Consider the following 24,934-nt stretch of genomic DNA (forward strand, 5'->3'; position numbering starts at 1 on the left):
CATTTGTTGTTTAGTAGCATATTATTTAACCTCCACATATTTATGTTTCAGATATTTTCTTGTGATTGATTTCTAGTTTTATACCATTGTTGTCAGAAAATATGTATGATATGATTTCAGTATTTTTTAATTTCTTGAGACTTGTTCTTTGGCCTAACACTTGATCTGTTCTTGAGAAGGTTCCATGTGCACTTGAAAAGAATGTGTATTCTACTGTTTTTGAATGAAAATTTCTGAAAATATCTATTAGGTGAGAAAATAGGCAGTGATTTCTTTGACACCATCTGTAAACATATTTTTCTAGATATGTCTCCTCAAGCAAAGGAAACAAAAGCAAAATTAAACTATTGGGACTTACCAAAAGAAAAAGGTTTTGCACAGCAAAGGAACCATCAACACAACATAAAGACAACCTACTGAATAGAAGATATTTGTAAATTATAAGAGGTTATTATCCAAAATATATAAAGACTTACACAACTGAATACCAAAATGGGCACAGTACCTAAATAGGCATTTTTTGGAAAGAAGATATATGGGTGGACAACAGACATGTGAAAAGATGCTCAACTCATCATCAGAGAAATGAAAATGAGAACTACAATGAGATGTCACTTTACACTTGTTACATGGCTAAAATCGAAAACAAGAAACAAGTGTTGACAATGATGTGGAGAAAAGGGAACCCTCATGCACTGTTGGGAATGCAAACTGGTGTAGCCACTGTTCAAAACAGTATAGAGGGATCCCTGGGTGGCGCAGCGGTTTGGCGCCTGCCTTTGGCCCAGGGCGCGATCCTGGAGACCCGGGATCGAATCCCACATTGGGCTCCCTGCATGGAGCCTGCTTCTCCCTCTGCCTGTGTCTCTGCCCCTCTCTCTCTCTCTCTCTCTCTCTCTCTCATGAATAAATAAATAAAATCTTTAAAAAAAAAAAAACAGTATAGAGTTTCCTCAAGAACTTAAAAGTAGAAGCAGCATATGATCCAGTAATACACTATTGGGTATTTGCTCACAGAATACAAAAAGACTAATTCAAAACAATATATACATCCCTAAGTATATTGTAGCATTATTTAAAATAGCCAAGATAAGAAAACAACCGAAGTATCCATCCATAAATGAATGGATAACAAAGGTGTGGTGTGTATATATACAATGGAATATTACTTAGCTGTAAAAAAAAAAAATGAGATATTGCCATTTGCAACAACATGAATGGACCTAGAGGTATAATGCTTAGTGAAATATGTCCATGAAAGATATATCCTTTATGATTTTATTCATGTGTAAAATTTAAGAAGAAAAAGAATCAAGAAAAATACTCTTAAATACCAAAAACAAATTGATGGTTGCCATTTATATATTTATTATAAATATATATAAGAAATATATATTTTTATATATATTTACTTTAATAGGCACCTCATAATATATAGAATTGGTGAATCGTTATATTCACCTGAAACTAATACAGTACTGTATGTTAATTATGCTTTAATTCTAAAATATATCAAATAGTGTAATAATAGTACCTATCTCATAGAGTTTTGGTTATGATTAAATGAATTAATATATTTGAAGCACTTAGGAAGGAGCCTGTACCATATAATACCTTAAAAAGTATAGCTGCTGCTGTAGTTGCAGTTCTTGTTCTTGTTATGTGGATCTTTGCTAAGTGACTAATAGTGTAAGGCTGAGCTGCCACTGAGTTCACAGTGTAATAGTTTGGATCACAGAGAAGATAATTACACATTTTATAGTAAGAAAGTTCATATAGAACACTTTGCTTGTATGTGGGGCACCTGGTGGTTCAGTTGGTTGAGCATCTGACTCTTGATTTCAGCCTTGGTTGTGGTCTCAGGGTTGTGAGATTGAACCCTGCATCCATCTTGTGTTGGGCGTGGAGCCTGCTTTGGATTCTCTCTCTCCCTGTTCTCCTCCTCCCTTCCTCTCTCTCTCTCTAAAAATATAAAAATAAAAATAGAAAAAAACACTTAGCTTATATGCCTAGTCATCTTTTCTATCATATTGAGTTCTATAATATAAGAGGTAGATTTCAAAAACACATTAGAGGGGCACTTCGGTGGCTTAGTCAGTTGAGCATCTGCCTTCTGCTCAGGATGTGATCCCAGGGTCCTGGGATTGAGTCCTGTATCAGGCTCCCATGAGGGAGCCTACTTCTACTTCTCCCTCTGCCTCTGTCTCTGTGTCCCTCATGGATAAATAAATACTTTTTTTTTTTTTTTTTTTTAGAAAAAAGACACATTAGAATATACTTAGGAGAAAGCTTATATGATGAGCATCCAAAAAAATACTACTCAAATAAATTCAGCAAATTTGTATCAGTAAAGGAAGGTCATCAGTTTTGGGTAGAGATTAGAAAAGTGAGGAAAGGAGACTTATTCCTAGCTGAGATAATTACTTGAGGAAGGGTTACAGGTACCCTTAGTATGTATATAGTATATTCAGTGGACTAGACTGTATATGTATGTGTGTGTGTGTATATACATAAATTTTTAAAAACCTTTGGAATGTTTAAATTTGAATTAAATTCTGATGTTATGAAATCATTTCCCTCTGCACCCTGTCTTTGATAGCACTTTTTGAAATAGGGATATATCTAGTTCTAAAAATGCTGCTGTTAACTGTGCCAGACTCAGAGCAGGATGGGATAATTTTCTGATTTCTGTGATCCAGTTGGATCACAATGTCATGGCTCACCCTAAGTTCTGTGTAGAACTACTAAATGCTAACTCACAGAATTAAACCAATTTCCATTTTATCCGGTTAAAATGGAATGCACAGAATTTTTTTAGGCCTAAGATACAATATTATATCTAATTTACTGAAACCACTAAATGTCAGGTAGAGAAAAGTCTTGTGTAAGTAGGAATAATATAGTGGGGTTTGAAATGCTTTTTAAAGAAATTCTATAAAATCATGTAAAATGATTTGCGTTTTATAAGTTTGTTAAATCACAAAAGGCCAACATCATTTTTAACATAATATAATATTTGAGCCCATATTTTTGAAAGCATTAGAGCATTTAACCAGTAGTTCTGAAAATGAATCATTTTGCCAGTCATAATCTATATACTTAAAATTCTTTCCCTTTATCTTTCTTTTCAAATTTTTTCTTTTCTTTATTCTGAATTTGGAAAATATTTCAATAAGTAAAAATAAATAAACATGTTTTAAATGTTTTAGAAAAGATTTTCCAAATTAGATAAAAATGTTTGAGGAAATAAAAGCTTCTTTATGCATTCATTGCAATATTGATTTTATCAGTGTGTTTCTGTAAAGATTCTTAAATACTAACTCTAAATAGGTTCAACACATGGTATATATTATGTAATTAATGATAACGTAGAACTATGTTAACCCACAAAATATTGCCAGGGATTTACCAACAGCCACAAATTTAATTATACAGAAGAAAATTGCAGTTGAAAATGTAGTCTTTTGTCTTTCTTTCTTTATATCTAGATGGTACCGTATTATATCCCAATGCAGCATATGATCTCCAGAATACATTGCCACAATTAGAAACAAAGCTTCAGAGCCTGACTTAAGCTTTAATGGTTACAGTTATTTCCATAATGCTAGGAAAAAATAAATCTTTGATCCAGTATCCCAGCTTCAATCCCCTATTCAAAATAATCCAAAAGGCCAAAGATTTCAATACCTTTCATCTCTGCCTAATAACAAAAGTTCTTTGTTTTTGTTTTGTTTTTGATCCTTGGGCAAGTCAGTTGGTTGATGTTTGTCTTCATTTTCTCCTGGTAGGTTCAAGAAGATGATCCCAAAAGCTTCTTTTAGTTTGAAACTTCCATAGATTTTTCTCTTGGTAACTCACAGATTGCAACTCAGTGTATCCATACATCTGTGATTATTTTAATTTTTATCTTTTATTTATAAGAAGAATTATGTATTCTCAATGGAATGGAATGTTATCTTTTTATTTTAAAAATGTGATAAATTGGTCACTCAAAATAATGACTTTGAAATTCTAATAGTAAGAGTTTGATAATATACAAGCATTTATCAATTAAATATTAAATACTATAGCAGCTTAAAATGGACACAAGAAAAATCTGTTATTACTACTTGAGCTATTTACAAAAGTCTTGATGGTTCTAATGAGATAAAGATCCTAGTGTTTTTTCACTTTTATCCTGAAATTCCCTTTATTTCTGATTTGTGTTGAATACTTGATTTTTAGAATACCATGGATTTTTCCTTTTTTTTTAAGATTTTATTTATTTATTCATAAATAATAATGCAGAGAGAGAGAGAGAGAGAGGCAGAGACACAGGCAGAGGGAGAAGCAGGCTCCATGCAGGGAGCCCAATGTGGGACTCGATTCAGGGTCTCCAGGATCACGCCCTGGGCTGCAGGCGGAGCTAAACCGCTGCGCCACCGGGGCTGCCCCCCATGGATTCTTCCTTAGTTAAATTCTTGTTTTGAAGTTAACATCCTCTATTAACTTTCTGAGAAAGAATACCAGAGAGATAAATATTTAGAAACCTAAATATTTCAAAATATCACTATCAATTATTCTCACTCAAGATTAATAGTTCGGCTGCATATGGAATTCTAGGGAAAAAATCTATTTAGAATTGTGAAAAATTGGTATATTATATTCTAACCTCAAGCGTTGCTTTTGAGAGGCATCTAAGTGGCTCAGTCAATTAAGCATCTGCCTTCAGCTCAGGTCATAATCCTGGAGTTCTGGGATCGAGCCCCACGTCAAGCTCCCTGGTCACCAGAGAGCCTGCTTCTTCTCCCTCTCCTCTGCTGTCACTGCGTGCCCCTCTCTTTCACTCTGTCTCTCTCAAATAAATAAAATCTTTAAAGAAAAAAACTGTTGCTTTTAAGAAGTCTTTTTTTCCTAACCTTTGTATGTGATCTGATTTTATTTTTTCTAAAAGCATTTATAATCTTCGTCTCTGGTTTTCTAAATTTTCCTGACCAATAAAATGATATTTTCATTCCATATACTTTGTGCCTTCAGATATTATAATCCATGATGTCATTATCTTCTAGTTATATTTATAAAGGAATTTTGTTTTACTTTCTCATTCTCTGTATTGTTTTCAGGTGATTTTTGAGAAGAGAATGGAAATGTCTCGCATTAGAAATGCTATCTGAAAACCAACTCTACATATTTTAATTATTTCTCATTAAAATCTATCAGTAGCTAGTAATAGTTATAATAAATGAAATTGTCTTTAATCTCTGACTTTTAAATAATCTAATCCATTTAAATAAGTATTTAAGAATCAATAATATTTTAAGGTCTGAGATAGATTGATTACATTCTATTTGATTAGAGGAAAAGTGTGACTTTTTTTTTTTTCACAACTTTCTAAATAAAAATAGCAATACTGCCAACATTTGGCCAAAAATGAAGATTCATCTCATTTCATGTACATTTATTAATCACCTACTATTTGCCAGAAACAGTGGTATTTGTTCTCATTGAGCAAATATAGTCCTTCTTAAAGACAAATGACTTCAAATTTTCTCAGTTCACCAAAGTTTGCCTGTGAAAAACACATTTTGTTTTTAAATTTTAAAAAAGTGGTCTGTGTCTTTTGAAGAAGATCTATGTTTTTATTGTAGCGGTTACCCTCATACTTACACTTTCACCCTTCTTTTTTTTTTTTTTTTTTTTTTTTTTGAGTTTTATTTATTTATTTGAGAGAGAAAGAGAACAGGAGCACAAGCAGGAAGGAGAGAGAAAGAGAGAGGGAGAAGCCGGCTTCCCGCGGAGCAGGGAGCTTGAGCAGGGAAGCCTGACACTAGGCTCAATTCAAGTTTCTGGGATCATGACCTGAGCTGAGGGCAGACACTTAAAGGACTGAGCCACCCAGATGCATGCCCCTACTTATTTATACCTTTTTAAGTTATCTTTTCTAAGTCCCTGTTACTTTGCTTAACCTTTTACTGTCTGGTTTGCCTGTTTGGGTTGGTATGCTTTAACTCTCATTTATTGTGTATGTAACAGCCCTTGATTTTATTCTGTTTCTTCCTCTATCATTTTTAGTAACATTCACTTGCATTATTTTTACTTTTCCTAACATAAAATTTGTACCTTACTTTTTTACCCTATTTTTATTCTAATCATAGATGTGCATAGTTTTAAATGTTTTACATCATTTCAAAACTCCCCCTCTAATAGACTCCTCAAAACAACTCAAGGGCACAGAATTATATAAACTCTATATAGTAAAATCTTGTCTTGATTTTTTTTTAATATTTTTTTAAAGATTTTATTTATTGATTCATAGACACAGAGAGAAAGAGGCAGAGACACAGGCAGAGGGAAAAGCAGGCTCCATGCAGGGAGCCCAATGTGGGACTCGATCCCGGGTCCCCAGGATCACACCCTAGGCTGCAGGCGGCAGCAAACCGCTGCATCACTGGGGCTGCGCTTGTCTGGATATAAAAATCTTTGGTATATTCTTTGTTTCATTGAATTTTTTAAAATTTGCTGTTCATTTGTTGCCTTGTTTCATATGTTGGTTATGAAAAGTCTGATATCAGTCAAATTATTTTACCTTTATAAATTATTTGATTGTTGTACCTGGAAATCTGGGTTTTGTTCTTGGCATGTAATTGTTTCACTCTGATATATCTACAGCTTGCTCATTATAGATTCATTTTCCAAGGTATCCAGTGGACCCTTTCAGTGTCTAGATTCAGGTCTTTCTTATTTTTTAAAAGTTTTCTGGGCTATTAATTTTAATTATTAACTTTGTTCTCTTGTACTTTGGCAGAAGGTGGTTATTCCTCCTTCCACTGTCTTATATTTCCATTATTCTTCTCTCTTTTTACCACCTTATCTCATTTTCATTTTCTTTTAGCTTCCTGCCTTTCTTCAGTGTCCCTTATTAAATTTTCATCTGAGTTTTTTCATCCTTGAGCACCCTGTAATTTATTCTTCACTTCTGAATTGATTTTATCTTGGTCTTCCTTTCTCTTTGCTGAGTTCAGTCAACTCTCTTTTTGTTGTTTTGTTTATTTCTGTTCCTAGTTTTGGAATTTCAGATTCATGATGGGTTTTCATATTTTCAAATGCTTGTTTGACTATATTTCATTCCATTTGTGGTATTGCCTTGTTATTTCCTTCTGCATCAGATTGATTTTTCCCTGATGGAGTTCTCCTCAGTTGATATGTATTGATTTTCATTTCTGATGTTTGGTAGCTAACTGTTACCCTTTCTCTTGATCAATGTGAGTGTATGTATGTGGTGGGGGGCAGGAGGTGCTTATTATGGTGCTTTAAGTGATTCCTAGTAAAAAACGGTACCCTCTTCCATCAGTGTATCAAAGTGCAGATTCTTTGGTAGATTTGCTTTGTGGAATGGGGATAGGAGTTGTTTTCAGTATATTTTTCTTCTGGGATAGGTTAGGGATTGTGAGTTCTCCAACTTTGTACTCTCTTTCAAAACCCTAAAGTTTCCCCTTTCCTTCTTTTCATCTTCATTGCTCAGTTGCTAGAGAGGCTTCTTTATTACCTTCTTTCTGTCAGGAAATGTGCATTTTAAAGAACACTCTTTTAAAGTAGTGTACTTTGAATTTCTTACTCTGATCTACATGGATGGATACCTGTTGAATATTTTCATATTTAGGATGGTTATCATCATTCTGGCAGTAGTTTTAGTTTGACATTAGGCCCAGTTACCAAATTCTCTTTACCCAAATGTTTTTCCTCAAACTACCTTTCCTCTCCTAATGCCTAATGGTAGAGTAGGGATCTTTCATGAATGTGAAAGATCTTTATATGGAACATGGTAATTTTTCTCTTTTTAATTGTAGTTATTTTGATGTTTGGGCATTCTTTGTAGCTTCACATTATGCTGAGGGCATGTTTTTTGTATATTTATTTTTCTGTATTTCCTTTTCTGTTTTGTCTTGGAGAGAGATAAGACTTAGATGGCAACCATTGCTTCAACTACCTGGTATTCTCAAATTAATATGTTTTAACTTTATACCATGTTTTTTCCCAGCCCTCTCTCCAGTCTAAGTAAACTTATTCGTTCAAAAAATATTTAAGACATTTTTCTAACTACATGCCACACATTGCTCTAGAGATACAATAATGTATAAAACAGATGTTCTTGACCTGCTAGATACTATATTCCAATAGTAGAGAGTACAAATAAAATAAATAAATGAATGTATAAGATAATGTTAGGTAGTGATGAATGCTGTGTTTAAAAATAAATAAAGCCATATAAAAGTGACAAGTTTGGGTAAATTGTAGTACTACCTAGAATAGTTGGGAAGATCTCTTTGAGCAAATTATGTTATAGAACAGTAATGTATATCTTCTTATATTATCATTTACCTTATATAAATCACAAAGATTTTACCACTGAGCAGATTTCCATGACAAATAGAATGGGTGGTGTGGTATTATGGAACATATACCAAATGAGAAAACTCTAAGAGAGTACAACCTCAGATCGTCTGCTCTTCAATTGTTTTCTCACCCTGCTTTAGAGAATTGATATTGATAGAGGATTATTTAAGGACCATAGAGTTGATAGAGGATTATTTAAGGACCATAGAGTCTATCCTTTCTTCCCCAAAACTCCCAAGTTTTAAGCTCAGACCTCAGGGAATGATTTACTTGGTCTTTTTTCCCATCTGCATTGCTTTCACTGACTTGCTTTGATATCAAGGCTATAGTCTTTCACTGAAAAATGGTACAGTGAATAGACTGATCCTGCTATGAAGGAGTTGTAGACTGCTTAGTCTTCTGTGTTAGTCAGTGTTCTATGTGTTATGCACCATATAAGAAGTATATTTAATAACCAAATATTTCTCATACAAAAATGTATTTTTCATCTCTTCAAGAATGGAAGCTAGGTAACTAAGCAGTCTTACATTTTGCTTTGGCTCTCAAGAAACTTAACAGCAGATTCCGAGTTAATTCAAGACTCCTGTACTGTGTACTTCATTTTACAGCCAAATTTAACCTAATCTGAGTTATATTCTCCCTGAGAATTCTTCCTAAGTTGTCTCATTGTTTATAGAACATGGCAGGGGTGTCTATATAAACAAGTAAACAGGTATATAAGGCAGTAAACTGGAATTCTAGTGCTTCCTCAAATCTTTAGTTGTATGACTTTGGACAAGTAGAGCAACCTCTCAAGAAGTTTAATTTTAAATATTTTAGCTGCAGAACACTGTTTTCATCAGGAAACTTGAAAGCTTAATAAATGGACCAAATAGTAGCAGAATCACTGTGTTCAGGCCAATGTCATAGTTACAGGCAAACTAATCCTAATTTAGGAAAAAAATAATTTATTTTAATTCCATTATAGTTAACATAGAGTGTAATATTAGTTTCAAGTGAACCCTATAATGATTCAATAATTCTGTATATTACTCAGTGCTCATCAAGATAAATGTACTCTTCATCCCCTTCATCTATTTTACCCATCCACTCACCCAGCTCCCCTCTGGTAACCATTTGATTGTTCTAATTAAGTGTCTATTTTTTGGTTTGTCTCTTTTTTCCCCCTTTGTTTTGTTTCTTAAATTCCACATATGAATGAAATCGTATATTTCTCTTTCTCAGACTGACTTATTTTGCATAACATTATATTCTAGATCCATCCATGTTGTGGCAAATGACAAGGTTTATTCTTTTTTATGGTAAATGATATTCCATTGTGTATATATATATGTATATTGTGTATATATATATATATTTATGTGTGTGCATCCATATCTTTGTCCATTTATGTCAGTGGACACTTGGGCTGCTTCCATAATTTGGCTATTAAAAATAATGCAGCTATAAACATAGGCATTCATATATCATTTTTTTTTGCATATATCATTTTGAATTAGTTTTTTCATACTGGGTAAATACCCAGTAGTATGATTAGTAGATCATACATACAGTAGTTCTGTTTTTAATTTTTTGAGGAACCTCCTTACTGTTTTCTATGATAGCTGCACCACTTTGCGTTCCCATCAACAGTACACAAGGTTCCTTTTTCTCTACATCCTCACCAATACTTGTTTCTTGTGTTTTTAATTTTAGCCATCCTGATGGGTGTGAGGTGCTACCTCATTGTGGTTTTGATTTGCAGTTTCTTAATGATGAGTAATGTTGAGCATCTTTCCATGTGTCTGTTGGCCAACTGGACTTTGGAGAAATGTCTGTTCATGTCTTCGGCCTGTTTTTTAATTGTGTTATTTTAGGAGGGTATTGAGCTGTATCAATTCTTTATATATTTTAGATACTAACCCCTCCCTTATCAGATATGTCATTTCCAAATATCTTCTCCCATTCAGAAGATTATCTTTTAGTTTTGTTGAATTTTTCCTTTTGCTATGCAGAAACTTTTTATTTTGTGGTAATCCCCAAAAGTTTATTTTTGCTTTTGTTCCTCTGGCCTAAGGAAACATATCTAGAATTAATCCTAATTTTTGTCTAGATAGAATTAGAGCTACTTCTTGGAACAAAAAGATACAACCTGTTTTTCCTCCACTACAGACAGGTTTTATTTTATTTTTTTAAGATTTTATTTATTCATGACAGAGAGAGAGAGAGGTAGAGACACAGGCAGAGAGAGAAGCAGGTTCCATGCAAGGAGCCTGACGTGGGACTAGATCCCAGGTCTCCAGGATCACACCCCCGGCGGAGGACTGCGCTAAACCGCTGGGCCACCGGGGCTGCACGAGGTTTTATATTTTTAATGGGTCCCCTGTTTGCAGTCTTCATAAAGATTTTTAGTTTCTCTATGTTGAATAAGAGTCTTAAGGATAATGAATGGATCTTTTATTATACTAGATCAGTGGCTTTCATACTTTTAACATACATGAAAATCACCTGAAGGACTTGTGAAAACAGGTTGTTAGGCCCACCCACAGTTTCTGATTGCATAGGTCTGGGGTAGGACCTAAATTTTTAATTTTTACCGACTTCCTAATGATACTATAGCTGCTGATTCAGCAATTATACTTTGAAAACTACTGCCTTAAATCAGTATTTAAAATGCATTTTAGCTACTTTTCTTATCTTAAAAATTATATCAAATCATATAACCTGGGCAGCCCAGGTGTCTCAGCGGTTTAGTTCCGACTTCAGTCCGGGGTGTGGTCCTGGAGACCCGGGATCAAGTCCCACATTGGGCTCCCATCATGGAGCCTGCTTCTCTCTCTGCCTGTGTCTCTGCCTCTCTCTCTCCCTCTCTGTGTGTCTGTCATGAATAAATAAATAAAATCTTTTAAAAAAATCATATAACCTAATAATAGCTGGAACACAATGTTTAAGTAATATATGATCTGAAAAATATTTCATTAACATACAAACTTTAATGTCATAAAGTTTTCATAGCTAATATCAAGACTTATCTGTACCTTTTTGACTTCTTGTGCTACCGTTGTAAGTAACTGGATACTAAGCCATTAGCAATCAGGGTTGGCTTCAGCAATAAAGAAATTATTCAAATCTAAAAGCAATCCTTTGCTTTTGACATCCTGGCAGCACCTAAGGAGAAAATATCAGAGTCAATATAAGTGCATTTATTGACTATTTAGCTCTTTTTTATGTTTAAGGTGCACTTTTGATATATACATGTACATTATTAATTGCTTCTAAAAATATTATGGAAAAAAATGTGTTAGGAATTAAGTCAAATGTCCCAAACTGGATAGATGGACAAACACATTGTGAGATATCTTTGCAATGAAATATTATTAGGCCATAAAAAGTAGTAAATATATAACATACTACAATATGAATAAACATTAGAAATGTTATGCCTAGTAAAAGAAGCCAGACATAAAAGATCATCATATAATGTGTGACTCAATTTATATAAAAATTCAGAATACATAAATCCATAGAAACAAAAAACAAATTAGTGGTTGCCAGTGGCTAGGAGTAACTTTTTAATGAGAGAGAGTTTCTTTTTTGGGGTGATGAAAATGTCTTGAAATTAAATAGAGATGATAGATGGTACAATATTGTTAATGTACTAAATGACATTGAATTGTTCACTTTAAAATGGTTAATTTTGGGGTTCCTTGGTGGCTCAGTTGGTTAAGTATCAACTCTTGATTTTTGCTCATGGTCGGGTGATTGAGCTCTGAGTTGGGCTCTATGCTCAGCAGAGAGTCTACTTGAGATTCTCTCTCCCTCTTCCTCTACCTCTCCACAATGCACATGTACTCTCTCTTGCTCTTTCTCTCTCTCAAATAATAAATATTTTTAAAAATAAATAAAAATGGGTAATTTTATGATATGAATTTCTTTTTTCTTTTTTTTTTTTAAGATTGTATTTATTTATTAATGAGAGACACAGTGAGAGAGGCAGAGACATAGGCAGAGGGATTAGCAGGCTCCATGCAGGGAGCTGATGTGGGACTCAATCCTGGGACTCCAGGATCATGCCCTGAGCCAAAGGCAGACACTCGGCTGCTGAGCCACCCAGGCGTCCCTATGATACGAATTTCACCTCAAGTAACAGTTGTTCATTTTAAATCTGAGTTCTATTTTTTTAATACCCCTTTTATTTATTTAAGTAAACTCTGTACCCACTGTATGGCTTGAGCTATACCCCATGCTCTACTGGCTGAGCCAGCCAGGCACTCCAATTATTATTTGTTTTAAAAAATTCAAAAATTGTCTTCAAAAACATTGGTTAGCTTTATTAACACATTCCACCACTTCCTCTACTTCTAGGGAGAAGCTTTGAGTGAGATTGAGGGGAGGAGATAGGGAGCAACAACAACTAAAGCTAGATACCAGTAGCCTATGGAAATTGGATGTAATACTCAAATGTAAGCAACTTGTGTTGTCTTAGTGCTAACCTCAGAAAATAGTCAGATGTTCTCAATTCAAGATAGGACATTAGGAAATGTAATTATAGTTTCATTCTCTCTCTAAATCCACTTTAAACTTCAATTTCTTCATGTTCTTTATTAAGAGGAAGCTAACTCCCATTACTGTTCTACATTGGATTTCCTGCTAATATCTCTCCAACTTTCTTTTTATCTTAGTGGTTGTTTTCATTTTCACTTACTGTGTATTTCTTTCTTTTCCTTTAGTTCAAGAGTCAACAACGTATGACCCTTGGGCCTGATTTCACCCACCGCCTATTACTGTGAACAAAGTTTTATTCAAACACAGCCATGCTCAATCTTTTGTGTATGATATATAACTGCTTTAGTACTATAACAGTGGAGTTGAGTATTGCAGTAGAAATCATCTGCACCACAAACCTAAAGTATTTTCTATTACACCTTTAATAGAAAACATTTGCCAATCTTTGCTTTTATTGACTAAGTGGAAGGTAAAGAACAGATTCTAAAAAGTGAATAAATATCACCACAAATGAAAGTATATAGAAAAGTATAGGATTTCTACTTAGGTTAGCTAGAAGACCCATGTGGTCAGGGTAAGAGTTTCATGAAGGTGAATCGTCAGAGGTAATATAGGAAAGATAGATTACTCTAGAGTATTTTTAATGCCATGTCAGGAATTTAAATGTATTATTAAAAACTGAGCCATTTAAGGTCTTTGAGCAAAAGAATTTTGCCAAAACAGGAAACTGTTGCAGTAGTGTTTACAAAGTAATGAGAGTATATTAATGAGAAGTTAATACTAATGTATTAATGAGAAAGATCACATTAAAGAGTTACTACAGGCTTAAGAATTGATTGGAAATGGGTGCCTGGGTGGCTCAGTCGGTTAAGCATCTGCCTTCAGCTCAGATCATGATCCCAGGGTGCTGGGATTGAGCCGGAGTCAAGCTCTCTGCTTAGGTGAACCTGCTGCTCCCTCTCCCTCTGCCTCACCCCCACCTGTTCATGAGTCCTCACTCTCTCACGCTCGCTCTCTCTCTAATAAATAAATAAAATCTTTAAAAAGTGATTGGACATTAAACATTGGGTTTTGGGAACAAAGAATAATAATTCTTAAATTCAGACTTACTGAGCATAAAATAAAAAATTGTTTACACATATTTGGATGGTGAAGAGCTAATTTTTATGGAAGGTTTAATTAAGTTAGCAGAGAGAGACTATAACACTACGTAGGTTAGAAAACAAATGCAAATTGATTACTAGGTATCATTATTACTAAAGTTGTTAGGGCACAATAGCCACAGGCAAGTTTTCATTGGTTGTATTTTATTTCAGGATACCCCACTGCCATCAACTAGTCGGGGTCCATCTCTATAAAATCCTTTTACCTCTGCTCCCCAGAATGTCATGCTTATACCCAGATTTACTTACGTTATTTCATGCAGAGTAAATTATTTCCATTTTCTAAATACTCTGAATCATACCCAAGAAGGATTCTAGCTCTTTCAAATAAAAATGCTCATCAAGATATTTTCTTCAACTAGATCCATAGTTCCCAAACTGTGCAATGAGACCCCTCAGAGTACTGGGGCAAATTCACAAGAGTGCTATAGAATATTTTATCTCAGAGTAATACACAAATTCAACATTATTAGTGATACATTCCTTTCAGATAATAATCTTGGAATTGGTTGCCATAATTTAAAAAAGCAAGTACCTCCTGAAAATCAGTGCAGAACAGGAAATAAGGGTTACACTATTCAATTAGAATCTGAGGCTTAAGGAGTTGTGTGATGCCCAAAGCACATATCCCATTAATAAGTATTGTGGTAAAAAAAAAAAAAAAAAAAAAAAAAGTATTGTGGTTATTTTTGAAGTAAAAAATATTTTGTAAAATTTATATGTATTATTTTCTCAAACCAGCTATTAAGTTGTTAGGCTTATCAGTACTTACTAGGTTATTTGAACCTGTTAAAAATGAAAAAATTAAAAAAACCTAGAACTGTTAGGAGTCTTAGAGTACCATGAAAAAAAGTTGCTATACCCTAGGGTCTTGAGAACTGAGAAAGTTTCAAATTCTCTAAACTGAAGAGTTGTCCAACTCTAAAATGAATACATTCTTCTCTTAGCCTGTGAAAATGCAACAGTCCTTTTTTCTTTTCTTTTTTCAAAATAGCATTTCAGTTACAGGGGATCTAGGTGGAGTCTCAGTAAAAAGCTAACCAGATATTTTTAAATTATTTGTACAACATATACGGTGCTTTGTACTGGAGCAAACATTTAAAAAGTACACTTAAGGTTACATACAGTCAGGTAAGGGAGATAAGGCAAATGCAAGTTGTTTAAAAATAAAATAGGGTGCCTGGGTGGCTTAGTCAGTTAAGCATCTGCCTTCAGCTCAGTTCATGATCCCAGGATGCTGGGATCGAGCCCCATATTAGACTCCCTGCTCACTGGGGAGCCTGCTTCTCCCTCTCCCTCTCCTGCTCCCTCTGATTATGCTTGCTTTCTCTGTCTCTCTCTCTATATATACACACACACACACACACACACACAATTTATATGATATTAAATATTTTTTAAAAGTAAAAATAAAATTCTTTTAGTTATTTCATAATATTACATATTAAAGAGGTTCAAAGAGGAATGAGTGCATCTTGGTGCAAACGTAGTAAGTCTTTGTAGGCTAAAATTTAGATTTCAGGGGGCCTTGATGGAGGGTCAAAATTCCAACAGGTAGAACCAGTGGCTATTTCAGATAGAAAGAACAACATAAAGACCCAGAAGACTTATTTTGGGAGAAGCAAATCATTCTGTATGATTGAAGCAAGGACATATGTTGTGGAGTAATAGAGGTTACAGCTGGTTTACTGTGGAAGTTGGGAGTATTTTGTGGAGAGTTTTGAATGCTGGGGTGTGAGGCATTTGGATTTAATTTTCTAGGAAAAGAAGAGTGATTAGGGTGATTAATCTGTCAGCAGGATATAGGATGATTAAATCAAGGAAAGAACGGAGGCAGAGCTTTTGGAAAGGGAATGATGGATTTTGTTTTATGTATTTATATTTCGAAGGAAATACCAAACTGTATATCAACGTTAAAGAACGTACTTTGTTCAGCATTGCAACTAAGAGTTATAACTTAAACTCACCATTCATACAAAAACAAAACTTTTTAATGTTCTTCATATTACTACAGAAATAATAAAATGGAAATATTTGTGAAGTGCATATAACACGACAAATATTGTATTAAGCACTCATTTAGTTCTTATGATGACTTTGATAGTATCTACTATTCCCATTTTTCAAATGAGAACAGTGAGGCCTAGGGAAGTTACATAACCCAAAAATCACAGTTAAAGAGTAGTCAGATTGGCAAAACTGTTAAAAATAAGTGTACTGTTGGGGTGTCTGGCTGGCTCAGTCAGTAGAACATGAGACTCCAGGTCTCAGGGTTGTGAGTTCAAGCCTGACATTGGGTATAGAGTTTGCTTAAAAATTAATAAGTGAGTAAGTATACTGGTTTGTTTAAACTCTCTGGTACTGAAAATCCTATCAGATTATTTTCATTGGCTTGGACGTGGCTCCTCTCTTATTATTTTATTTTTCATATCATTCTTGATCCCTAATGCCATTCCTCTTCTCACCATGGGAACTCTAATGTGTTTGATATTAGTTTTATATCCTTGAAAAATGTATCATTTTTAGATGTGTGTTTACATTATACACAATATATAAAAGTATGAACTATATAACTTGTCCAATCTGATGTATATATTTCTAGTTTATTGCTTTTAATCTTTATATAATAGTGTGCATTTACCACATTTTCCTTATCTTTTCCCCTAGAGATGGACTTGCAGGATGCCTAACACTGCCTTTCACTTCCAGCAAAGCTATGATTAACATCCTATGTATGTCCCCCTAAAACCTATCTTCTTTCCACTATGTCTTGCTGCCTCCTATTACATGCTTTTTCAGGGGATTATTTCAGATGGAAGAAAGGCTAACTTCTATGTTCATGGAATAGTTAAGATTGCAGGTATTTTAATCCCTAAAAAGATTAAAATATAGTGGAATGAGCAATTTCATTGGCGCTTCAAAAGGAACCATCTAGGCAGGAAGACCTAGGTAAATTATTTGGTTCCATTGATGCATTAGGTTTAGTCAGCGGTAACAAGCATTTGCTAGTGCATTTGTTCTGGCTTTTTTCTTTTAGTGATTCTATTGCTGTCATTGGCATGAAGTAGTGCATATCATAACATTGTAATTGTAAACGATTTATACATTATCTTAATGGTTGTCAAAGTCAGTATTTTTCTTGACAAGCACATAGGAACTATACTTTGTCATAATTCATATTTGATCCTCCCTCTCCTATAAGGAAATACATTTTACGCTCTCTGGGAGATTTACGAAACATGTAGATCCTATTAAGAAGGAAACATATTATTTGGTTGTTGTATTTGTTTTTTGGCTTCTCAATTATTCATTCTTTCATCCTCATTTTCTGACACGTATTACTATGGCATCTTCATCAAGCTATGGAAAACAGACTAAACATGTTCTTTAGAATAGACAACAGTGGTGTGCCTTGAAACACAGCATCTGGTACTCTCAGCCCTCTCATCATTGGTTGTCTAGGTTTGGGGGCACTCTTTGGTTGTCTAAATATTTTTCTGTTACCATACTCCCTATTTAATTTTCTTCTTTGCTGTTATGAATAGTGATTTATATTTACCAAAGTCACCAATCTCCTATTTAGTTTTTTCCTTTTTTCAGCCATGTACTTGAAGAAGTAAAATAGACTTACTCCTGGCTGTTGATCTGCTTTTGCTCTTACTCTTGTTTATTGAATCAAGCTAATCACCATTTATAAACATCTCTTGTTTGTATAAAGATTTACTTCAAGTAATAAAATATTTTGTCTTTTAAATAATTTTGATCAGAAGAGAATTGAATATCACCAAAATTTGAAAAATAAAAAATATATAATTACCCACAATTTTTCTACTCACATTTAACCATTTTTACTCTGTGTATATTCTCTTCCACTTTTTTCCTTTTGATTTAGTGTAGTTTGTAACCATACTTTGTACACACCATTTGTATGCCTTATGTATCATTTAACATTTATGTGGTGTAAACATTTTCCATTTTTCCACTTAGTTTTCATAATTATAATTTTTTCCATAATCATAATTTTAAAAATTTTCAAAATATTCTCTAGAGTAGCAATGTCCAATGGAAATATAAGTCACAGATAGTTGAAAATTTTCTAGTAACCACATTGAAAAAATAAAAAGAAACAGGTAAAATTAATGATGTAGTCTATTTAATCTGTGTAAAATATTTTTCATTTTAACATGTAATTATATAAAATTATTAATTATATTTTTGACATTCTTTTATTCATACTAAGCCTTTAAAATTGATGTTTATCTTAAATTTATAACAGTCGTTTCAGTCACTAAATTGTCAGTGATCAAAATGAAATGTAGCTGTACCAAAACAATAAAATGATGTTTAGCAGAAAAATATTTTCCACTGTTTCTATTTCTAAATGATTAAAGAAATTAAATTAAAATCAAGCCCCACAGTCACATTAGTCCATTGCATGTGCCCATTAGCTACATGTGTCTTCTTACATTTAAATTAAAATTAAATAAAATTTGAAATTCAGATCTTCAGTTGAAGTTGCCACATTGTTCTTAACTAGCCACATTTTAAATGATCAACAGCCAGGTTTAAAGTAGGTGTATATGCCAATTCTTTCTTGACTGTTGTTCCTCAGTCATTAAGTACATTGTTTCCAGGTTTTCCGCAAAATAAATAGTATACCAATATGTTCATGAATGAATATTTTCCCATATTTTAGATTATTTCCTTTAAAGTAGACTCTCAGAAAGAGAATTATTGGGTCAAAGAGTGTGAATTTGTTTATGGTTCCTCATGTGTATTTTCAAATTATTTTCTGAAAAAATGTCAATTGCGCTCCCATTAGCAGTATTAATATATTAATTTTACCAGCCTTTCTTCATCACTAAAGAATCTTTCTTCCTCATGTTGTTTCTTTGTTAGAAAGAAATACTTGTCTATAAATTTGTTAGTATATTACTTGTTCACTTTTAATGGAATGCTTTTTCATGTTCTTGGCTCATTTATTTATTGATGTCCTCATATTTAATTTTTAATCTATTTTTAAAGTTCTTTATAGAATACAGATATTAACCCTTTGTCATATTTACTGTCGACATTTTTTCCTGATCTTTTGTTTGCTTTTATATACCCCTCCTAGTATTGGAAGAGAATCAACTGAAGGCTTTGAGTTTTCTAAGTCTGTCTTTAGATAATTTTCTCTCTTTAGGCTCAGAAGTCATTCCCACTCCAGAAGTTTGATATTTACTTGTTTTATTATAGATTGTCTATGTTTTTTTAAAAAAGAAAAAGAAAACTCGTTAAACTGGAATTTATATAGTTCTGTATTTGCAAGAAAGAACTTTAAATTGTAAGTTCTTAACCTTTAGTCAAAATCCAGTGCTTACTCACTACTTATAGTAGATACTTATAGTATAAGTATAGTATAAGATATAAGTATAAGATATAAGATATAAGTATATAAGTATAAGATATAAGATAAGATATAAGTATAAGATATAGTAGATACTTATAGATAAAACTCAAAGGGTTACTGACCCTATGTCTACTGCTACAACTGTGTATGAAATTTTACCCAAATAAATTCAAGTAGACTGGTTTGAATGCTTGAAAATAATATCTATGTCTACCCTGTTATATTCTAATTACTTTTTTAAATAAAAGGTCCTTTTCCCCCCAATAACTGTGTGCTTACATTTGATAATTATAAGGCATGATACTCTATGTAGCTTTAGTCCCTTTTTTATTTATTTATTTATTTATCTATCTATCTATCTATTTATTTATTTATTTATTTAAATATTTATTTATTTATTCATTCAGAGAGAGCCAGAGAGAGGCAAAGACACAGGCAGAGGGAGAAGCAGGCTCCATGCAGGAAGCCTGATATGGGACTCGATCCCCGGTCCCCAGGATCACACCCCAGGCTGCAGGCGGCGCTAAACCACTGCGCCACCAGGACTGCCCTTTAGTTCCTTTTTAATCAATATTTTTATATTTCGAAGAGTACAAATCCCTAAAATTTACAATCACATGAACACGTGCGCCCACACACATAAACACACACACCTCTATTCTTCAGATAATTGTTAAGGAAATAATAAAAAGAATTTGTGCTCTTAGGTAAGGACAATTAAAAAGCCCAAATGAGTGCAGCAGTTTAGCGCCGCCTGCAGCCTAGGATGTGATCCTGGAGACCCTGGATTGAGTCCCACGTCAGGCTCTCTGCATGGAGCCTGCTTCTCCCTCTGCCTCTCTCTCTCTCTCTGTGTCTCTATGAGTAAATAAATAAATAATCTTAAAAAAAAAAAAAGCCCAAATGATTTTCCTCAATTAAGATACACACTGGTAAAGAGCAAGAAGAACAATTCCTTTCCTTATCTTTTTTTTTTACTTTTATTTTTTTTATTATTTATTTATTTTTAAGATTTTATTTATTTATTCATGAAAGACACAGAGAGAGAGGCAGAGACACAGGCAGAGGGAGAAGCAGGCTCCATGCAGGGAGCCGGATGTGGGACTTGAACCTGAGTCTCCCAGATCACACCTCCCAGATCACACCCTCACAAGCGCTAAACTGCTGTGCCACCCAGGGATCCCTCCTTTCCTTATCTTTTAGTATATTAAGGAATTTAATTATTTTACATCCTCCTATGTAGCATCTAAACTACACCAAGAAATCCTCAGAGTAATTGGATGACAAATTTATTTACAGTTGATTCTTGAAGAACGCAGGGGTTAGGGGTACCAGCACCTCGCACAGTCAAAAATGTGCATATAACTTTTGACTCATCCAGAACTTAACTACTTAGTAGTAAACTATCATTGACCAGAAGCCTTACCCGTAACATAAACAGTCTATTAAATACATAATTACAATAAATAAAGTAAGCTAGAGAAAAGAAAATGTTACTTAAAAACTTATAAGGAAGAGAAAATACATTTATAGGACTGTATTGATTGTATTTATCAAAAAAAAAAAAATCTGTGCATAAGTGGACCTGCACAGTTCAATCTCAAACACACAGGTTTCTAAGCATCAAGTGTGGCTATGCTAAAATGGTTCTTTGGCTCTGCCTTAGTCTTTCCCCATCCCTCCTACTCCTTTTTGTTCTGTTTTGTTTACCTTTTTTTTTTAAGATTGTATTTATTTTTTCATGAGAGACAAGAGAGAGGAGGCAGAGACACAGGCAGAGAGAGAAGCAGGCTCCATGCAGGAAGCCCGATGTGGGACTCGATCCCGGGTCCCCAGGATCACACTCTGGGCCGAAAGCAGGTGCTAAACCTCTGAGCCACCCGGGGATCCCTTGTTTACCATTTTAATGAATAAAATCATCTTGCCTCACATTCAGTACTGATTAATATTATCAGATCTTTTAAGTGTTAGAATATGCTTTGCTTTCAGTTGCTCATAGGGACAAAGAGTAATAGGATTAACTGTTGTATAGATTGAAATCCCAAATTAGAAATTACAAAATTTCTTGATTATATACTTTTGTAAACTAGAGCCATATAAACGATTGGCCTGTTTTTATTGTAAACCTGACACTTGAAAAAAAATTTTCTAATGGCACTGTTTTCATTTTTAGTGATAATACAGTCTAGAATGTGTGGCCTAGCAAAGGATATAAATCTAGGAAGAAAAATTATGGTTGGCATCAATTTTAAGTCTTTGTACTAGAACAGAACACAAATCCTAAATTGTTTAAATACTAAAATATTTACTTTAAGTAAAACAAGAGACTATTCAAAAATGGGATTAGTTTAAATTGTGAATTTTCCTCGTTTAAAAGCTGATAGTTTTTTGTATATTCTTTATAAAATTAACAAAACAAAATGGAAGTTATATTGTCCACGTCACAATACTCTTGTGTTGCATTTTAAAGTAAAACACACATACACACATTTGGAATGAGGCCAGATTTAGACTCCAGGGGCATACTGTTCAGTACCTTAAATTACAATCAGATGTATTTTAGCACAGATCAAATTTTCAGTCCGAAGTTGGTGAGAAGCCTAATTATTTGACCAGGTTACTATTTGTGTAGGCCATTCTATGGCTGTCTGTGGTTAATCCACAGCTGGCAGAAGGCTAGCTCTGGGAGGTTTTTATTTCATGCTGGAGCAGTCTGGGGAGAAATGGGGGGGTGAGGGGTTTAAACACTCCTCATTAAATGAAAGACTAAAAAGCAAGTACATACTTATTACTATGGAGACAAGATGCTATATAAACTGTTCATTTTAATTCCCCAAGTGACAAAAATAGCAAAGGAAACAGCTTGGATGTTCATAGTTTGCAAGTGACATGGTAGTCGATTAAAAAAGAAAGGTGAAAACATTTAAAAAATAATGTTACCTACAACTAAGACTTGTTACCTTTTAGAACGGTTGAATATTGCTAAAGAATAAATGGATTGGGATTTTTAAATAATGAGAAAATATTATGTTATTATAATAAGGAAACATTCTTATTAGGATTTCATTAACAATCCTTTAAAGTAATAAGAAACAATTATACTATAAAATTCTTTCTTAATATCTCAGAGCTTATAAGGGCAATAAACCCCTTCATATCCAAGTGTACATGACTCCTGCCTCAAAATTAAATTTTTAGTATCCTCTTAATATTCAATTTGAAAGTAATAGAAAAAATACTTTTTTCTTTTTAAACTTTTTAGAGTTTACATGATGGATGTGGTTAGTCCCTCAGTTATGGTTGAACATTCCAATAGCCTTTTTGTAATTTTAAAAGAAATTTAATCCTATTAGATTAAATCTGTATGCCATAAGTACTTCCCCTTAATCATCCAATCCGGTGGCTTTCGCTCATCTTTTCTTTCCTACCCATTGATAGTATTGGGTACCTTTAAGTATATTCTTAAAATTTCCCTTTTGGATTTCTCTGTCATCATTTCTGCTGTCCTCAGTTCCCTTCCTCTGATTCTTTATGTTTTTCTTTTCTGCTTTTGACTGTTATGAATTGTTGCTGTCCAGATTAACATTCTTTCAATTTTCACACAAGCTTATTAGTCCTTTCTTTCAAGGAAATCTTCATTACCCTTCATCTATCCTCACCCTGCCTGAGAGACTCCTAATGTGCCACTCAAGGCCTTTTGTGTTGTTGTTGTTGTTTCTTCAAGTTTTTATTTATTTATTCATGAGAGACAGAGAGAGCGAGAGGCAAAGGGAGAAGCAGGCTCCCTGCAAGGAGCCTGATGTGGGACTTGATCTCGGATCCTGGGTCTTACCCTGAGCTGAAGGCAGACTCAACTGCTGAGTCACCCAGGCATCCCTGCCTTTTGTGTTCTTAACTGGCCTTTTTTACTTTATCCTCTGTTGCCCTTTGTGTAGTCAGTCTTTACTCATGCACCATTCAAATCAATTTCCAATATAAGCATCCATGTCTTTGCTTACACTTTTTTTTTTAAGATTTTATTTATGCACTCATGAGAGACACAGAGAGAGAAAGAAGCAGGAACATAGGCAGAGGGAGAAGCAGGCTCCCTGTGAGGACCCCAGCATTACAACCTTAGCCAAAGGCAGATGCTCAACCACTGAGCCACCCAGGTGTCTCACTTACACTGTTTTTTATCTAGGAAGTACAAATCTTTTTTTTTTTTTAAGATTTTATTTGTTTATTTAAGAGAGAGAGCACAAGCAGGGGGAATAGCAGAGGGACAGGGAGATGCAGACTCTCCACTGAGCAAGAAGCCCTGCTCGATACTCGATAAGTTATAATTAAAGTATTTTTCTATTATTTTTTCATTATTTGAAATTTTCAAATCAGAATCTTCCCTATTTTTTTTTAAAGATTGTATTTATTTATTCATGAGAGACACAAAGAGAGAGACAGACAGAGACACAGACAGAGGGAGAAGCAGGCTCCATGCAGGGAGCCTGACGTGGGACCTGATCCCGGGACTCCAGGAGCATGCCCTGAGCCGAAGGCAGGCGCTAAATCGCTGAGCCACCCAGGGATTCCCTCAAGTCAGAATCTTCCTAAAAACTTCACCTTAGATGTTTCATAAGCTAACAGACTAATGATCTTAGTAAACTAACTTCATTTCTAAACTAATTTCAGTTTTTAATAAGTAGTATATTACTTACAAGAATCCAAACTATTTATAAGAAGCTAAAAGGATCCAATCTGCCTTTACGGTTTCTCTAATTTAAATGTAATCATTGTCTCAAATGAGACCTTTGAAATATTTTTTATTCTGTGGATTCCCAGAATTCTTTCAGTATTGATAATAGAAATCTAATATAAAATAAGTAATGGATTATACTCTGACATAATGGCACATATTAAGCATATTGTACTCAAATGATAGATTTTTCTTCTAATCAAATGCTGCTGTTTTCTGCCTTGCATTTTATACCTGTATTTTAAAGTTCATAATACATAGACTTTTGCATTTTTTATAGGTGCCTTTTATTCTGACCAAGAATGACTCTGTGGAGATGGCATTTTTAATTTCCCCTCCTCTTTTCTTTATCCAGGGCTTTTTTCTTACAGTTTCCCCAGAATCGGTATTAAAAGTGGCTAACCATGCTTCTGAAAACAACAGAATTTTCACTTTGAATTTGTCTGCACCATTTATTAGTCAGTTCTACAAGGAATCATTGATGAAAGTTATGCCTTATATTGACATACTTTTTGGAAATGAGACGGTGAGTTGCTTTTTAAAAAAATAAGTGCCTGATGTTTTTCTGGGCTTTTTTGGGTTGGGGGAGGTATTTTTTTGGTTTGTGTGTAAGTTTAGAAATAAAAACAGAAATACTTGAAAAAATATAATTGAAAATTACACAACAAAACTGCCTCAGTTTAAACCCCTCTAATTTAATATTTGTAATATTTTATTCACTATACACTAGTTTTCTTTCATAGTAAGAAATTGGTCTTTTAAAGGATTATTGAGGTTTATAATTTACATACA

General features: G+C 33.8%; 1 protein-coding gene across 9 annotated transcripts in view; it reads left to right on the forward strand.

Moving 5' to 3' along the window:
• The window catches only part of ADK (adenosine kinase), a 508,004-nt gene that overhangs the window by 321,051 nt on the left and 162,019 nt on the right, over positions 1-24,934 (forward strand). For 8 of the 9 annotated variants that reach the window (XM_038534415.1, XM_038534413.1, XM_038534420.1 and 5 more), the window contains one exon: positions 24,498-24,668. The exons of the other annotated variant lie outside the window; for it this stretch is intronic. In XM_038534415.1, the coding sequence (XP_038390343.1) occupies positions 24,498-24,668 (171 nt within the window). The remainder of the gene's footprint in view (positions 1-24,497; positions 24,669-24,934) is intronic. 9 annotated transcript variants of the gene reach the window in all.

Source organism: Canis lupus, chromosome 4 (assembly GCF_011100685.1).
Source record: "Canis lupus familiaris isolate Mischka breed German Shepherd chromosome 4, alternate assembly UU_Cfam_GSD_1.0, whole genome shotgun sequence".
Classification (NCBI taxonomy): Eukaryota; Metazoa; Chordata; class Mammalia; order Carnivora; family Canidae; genus Canis; species Canis lupus.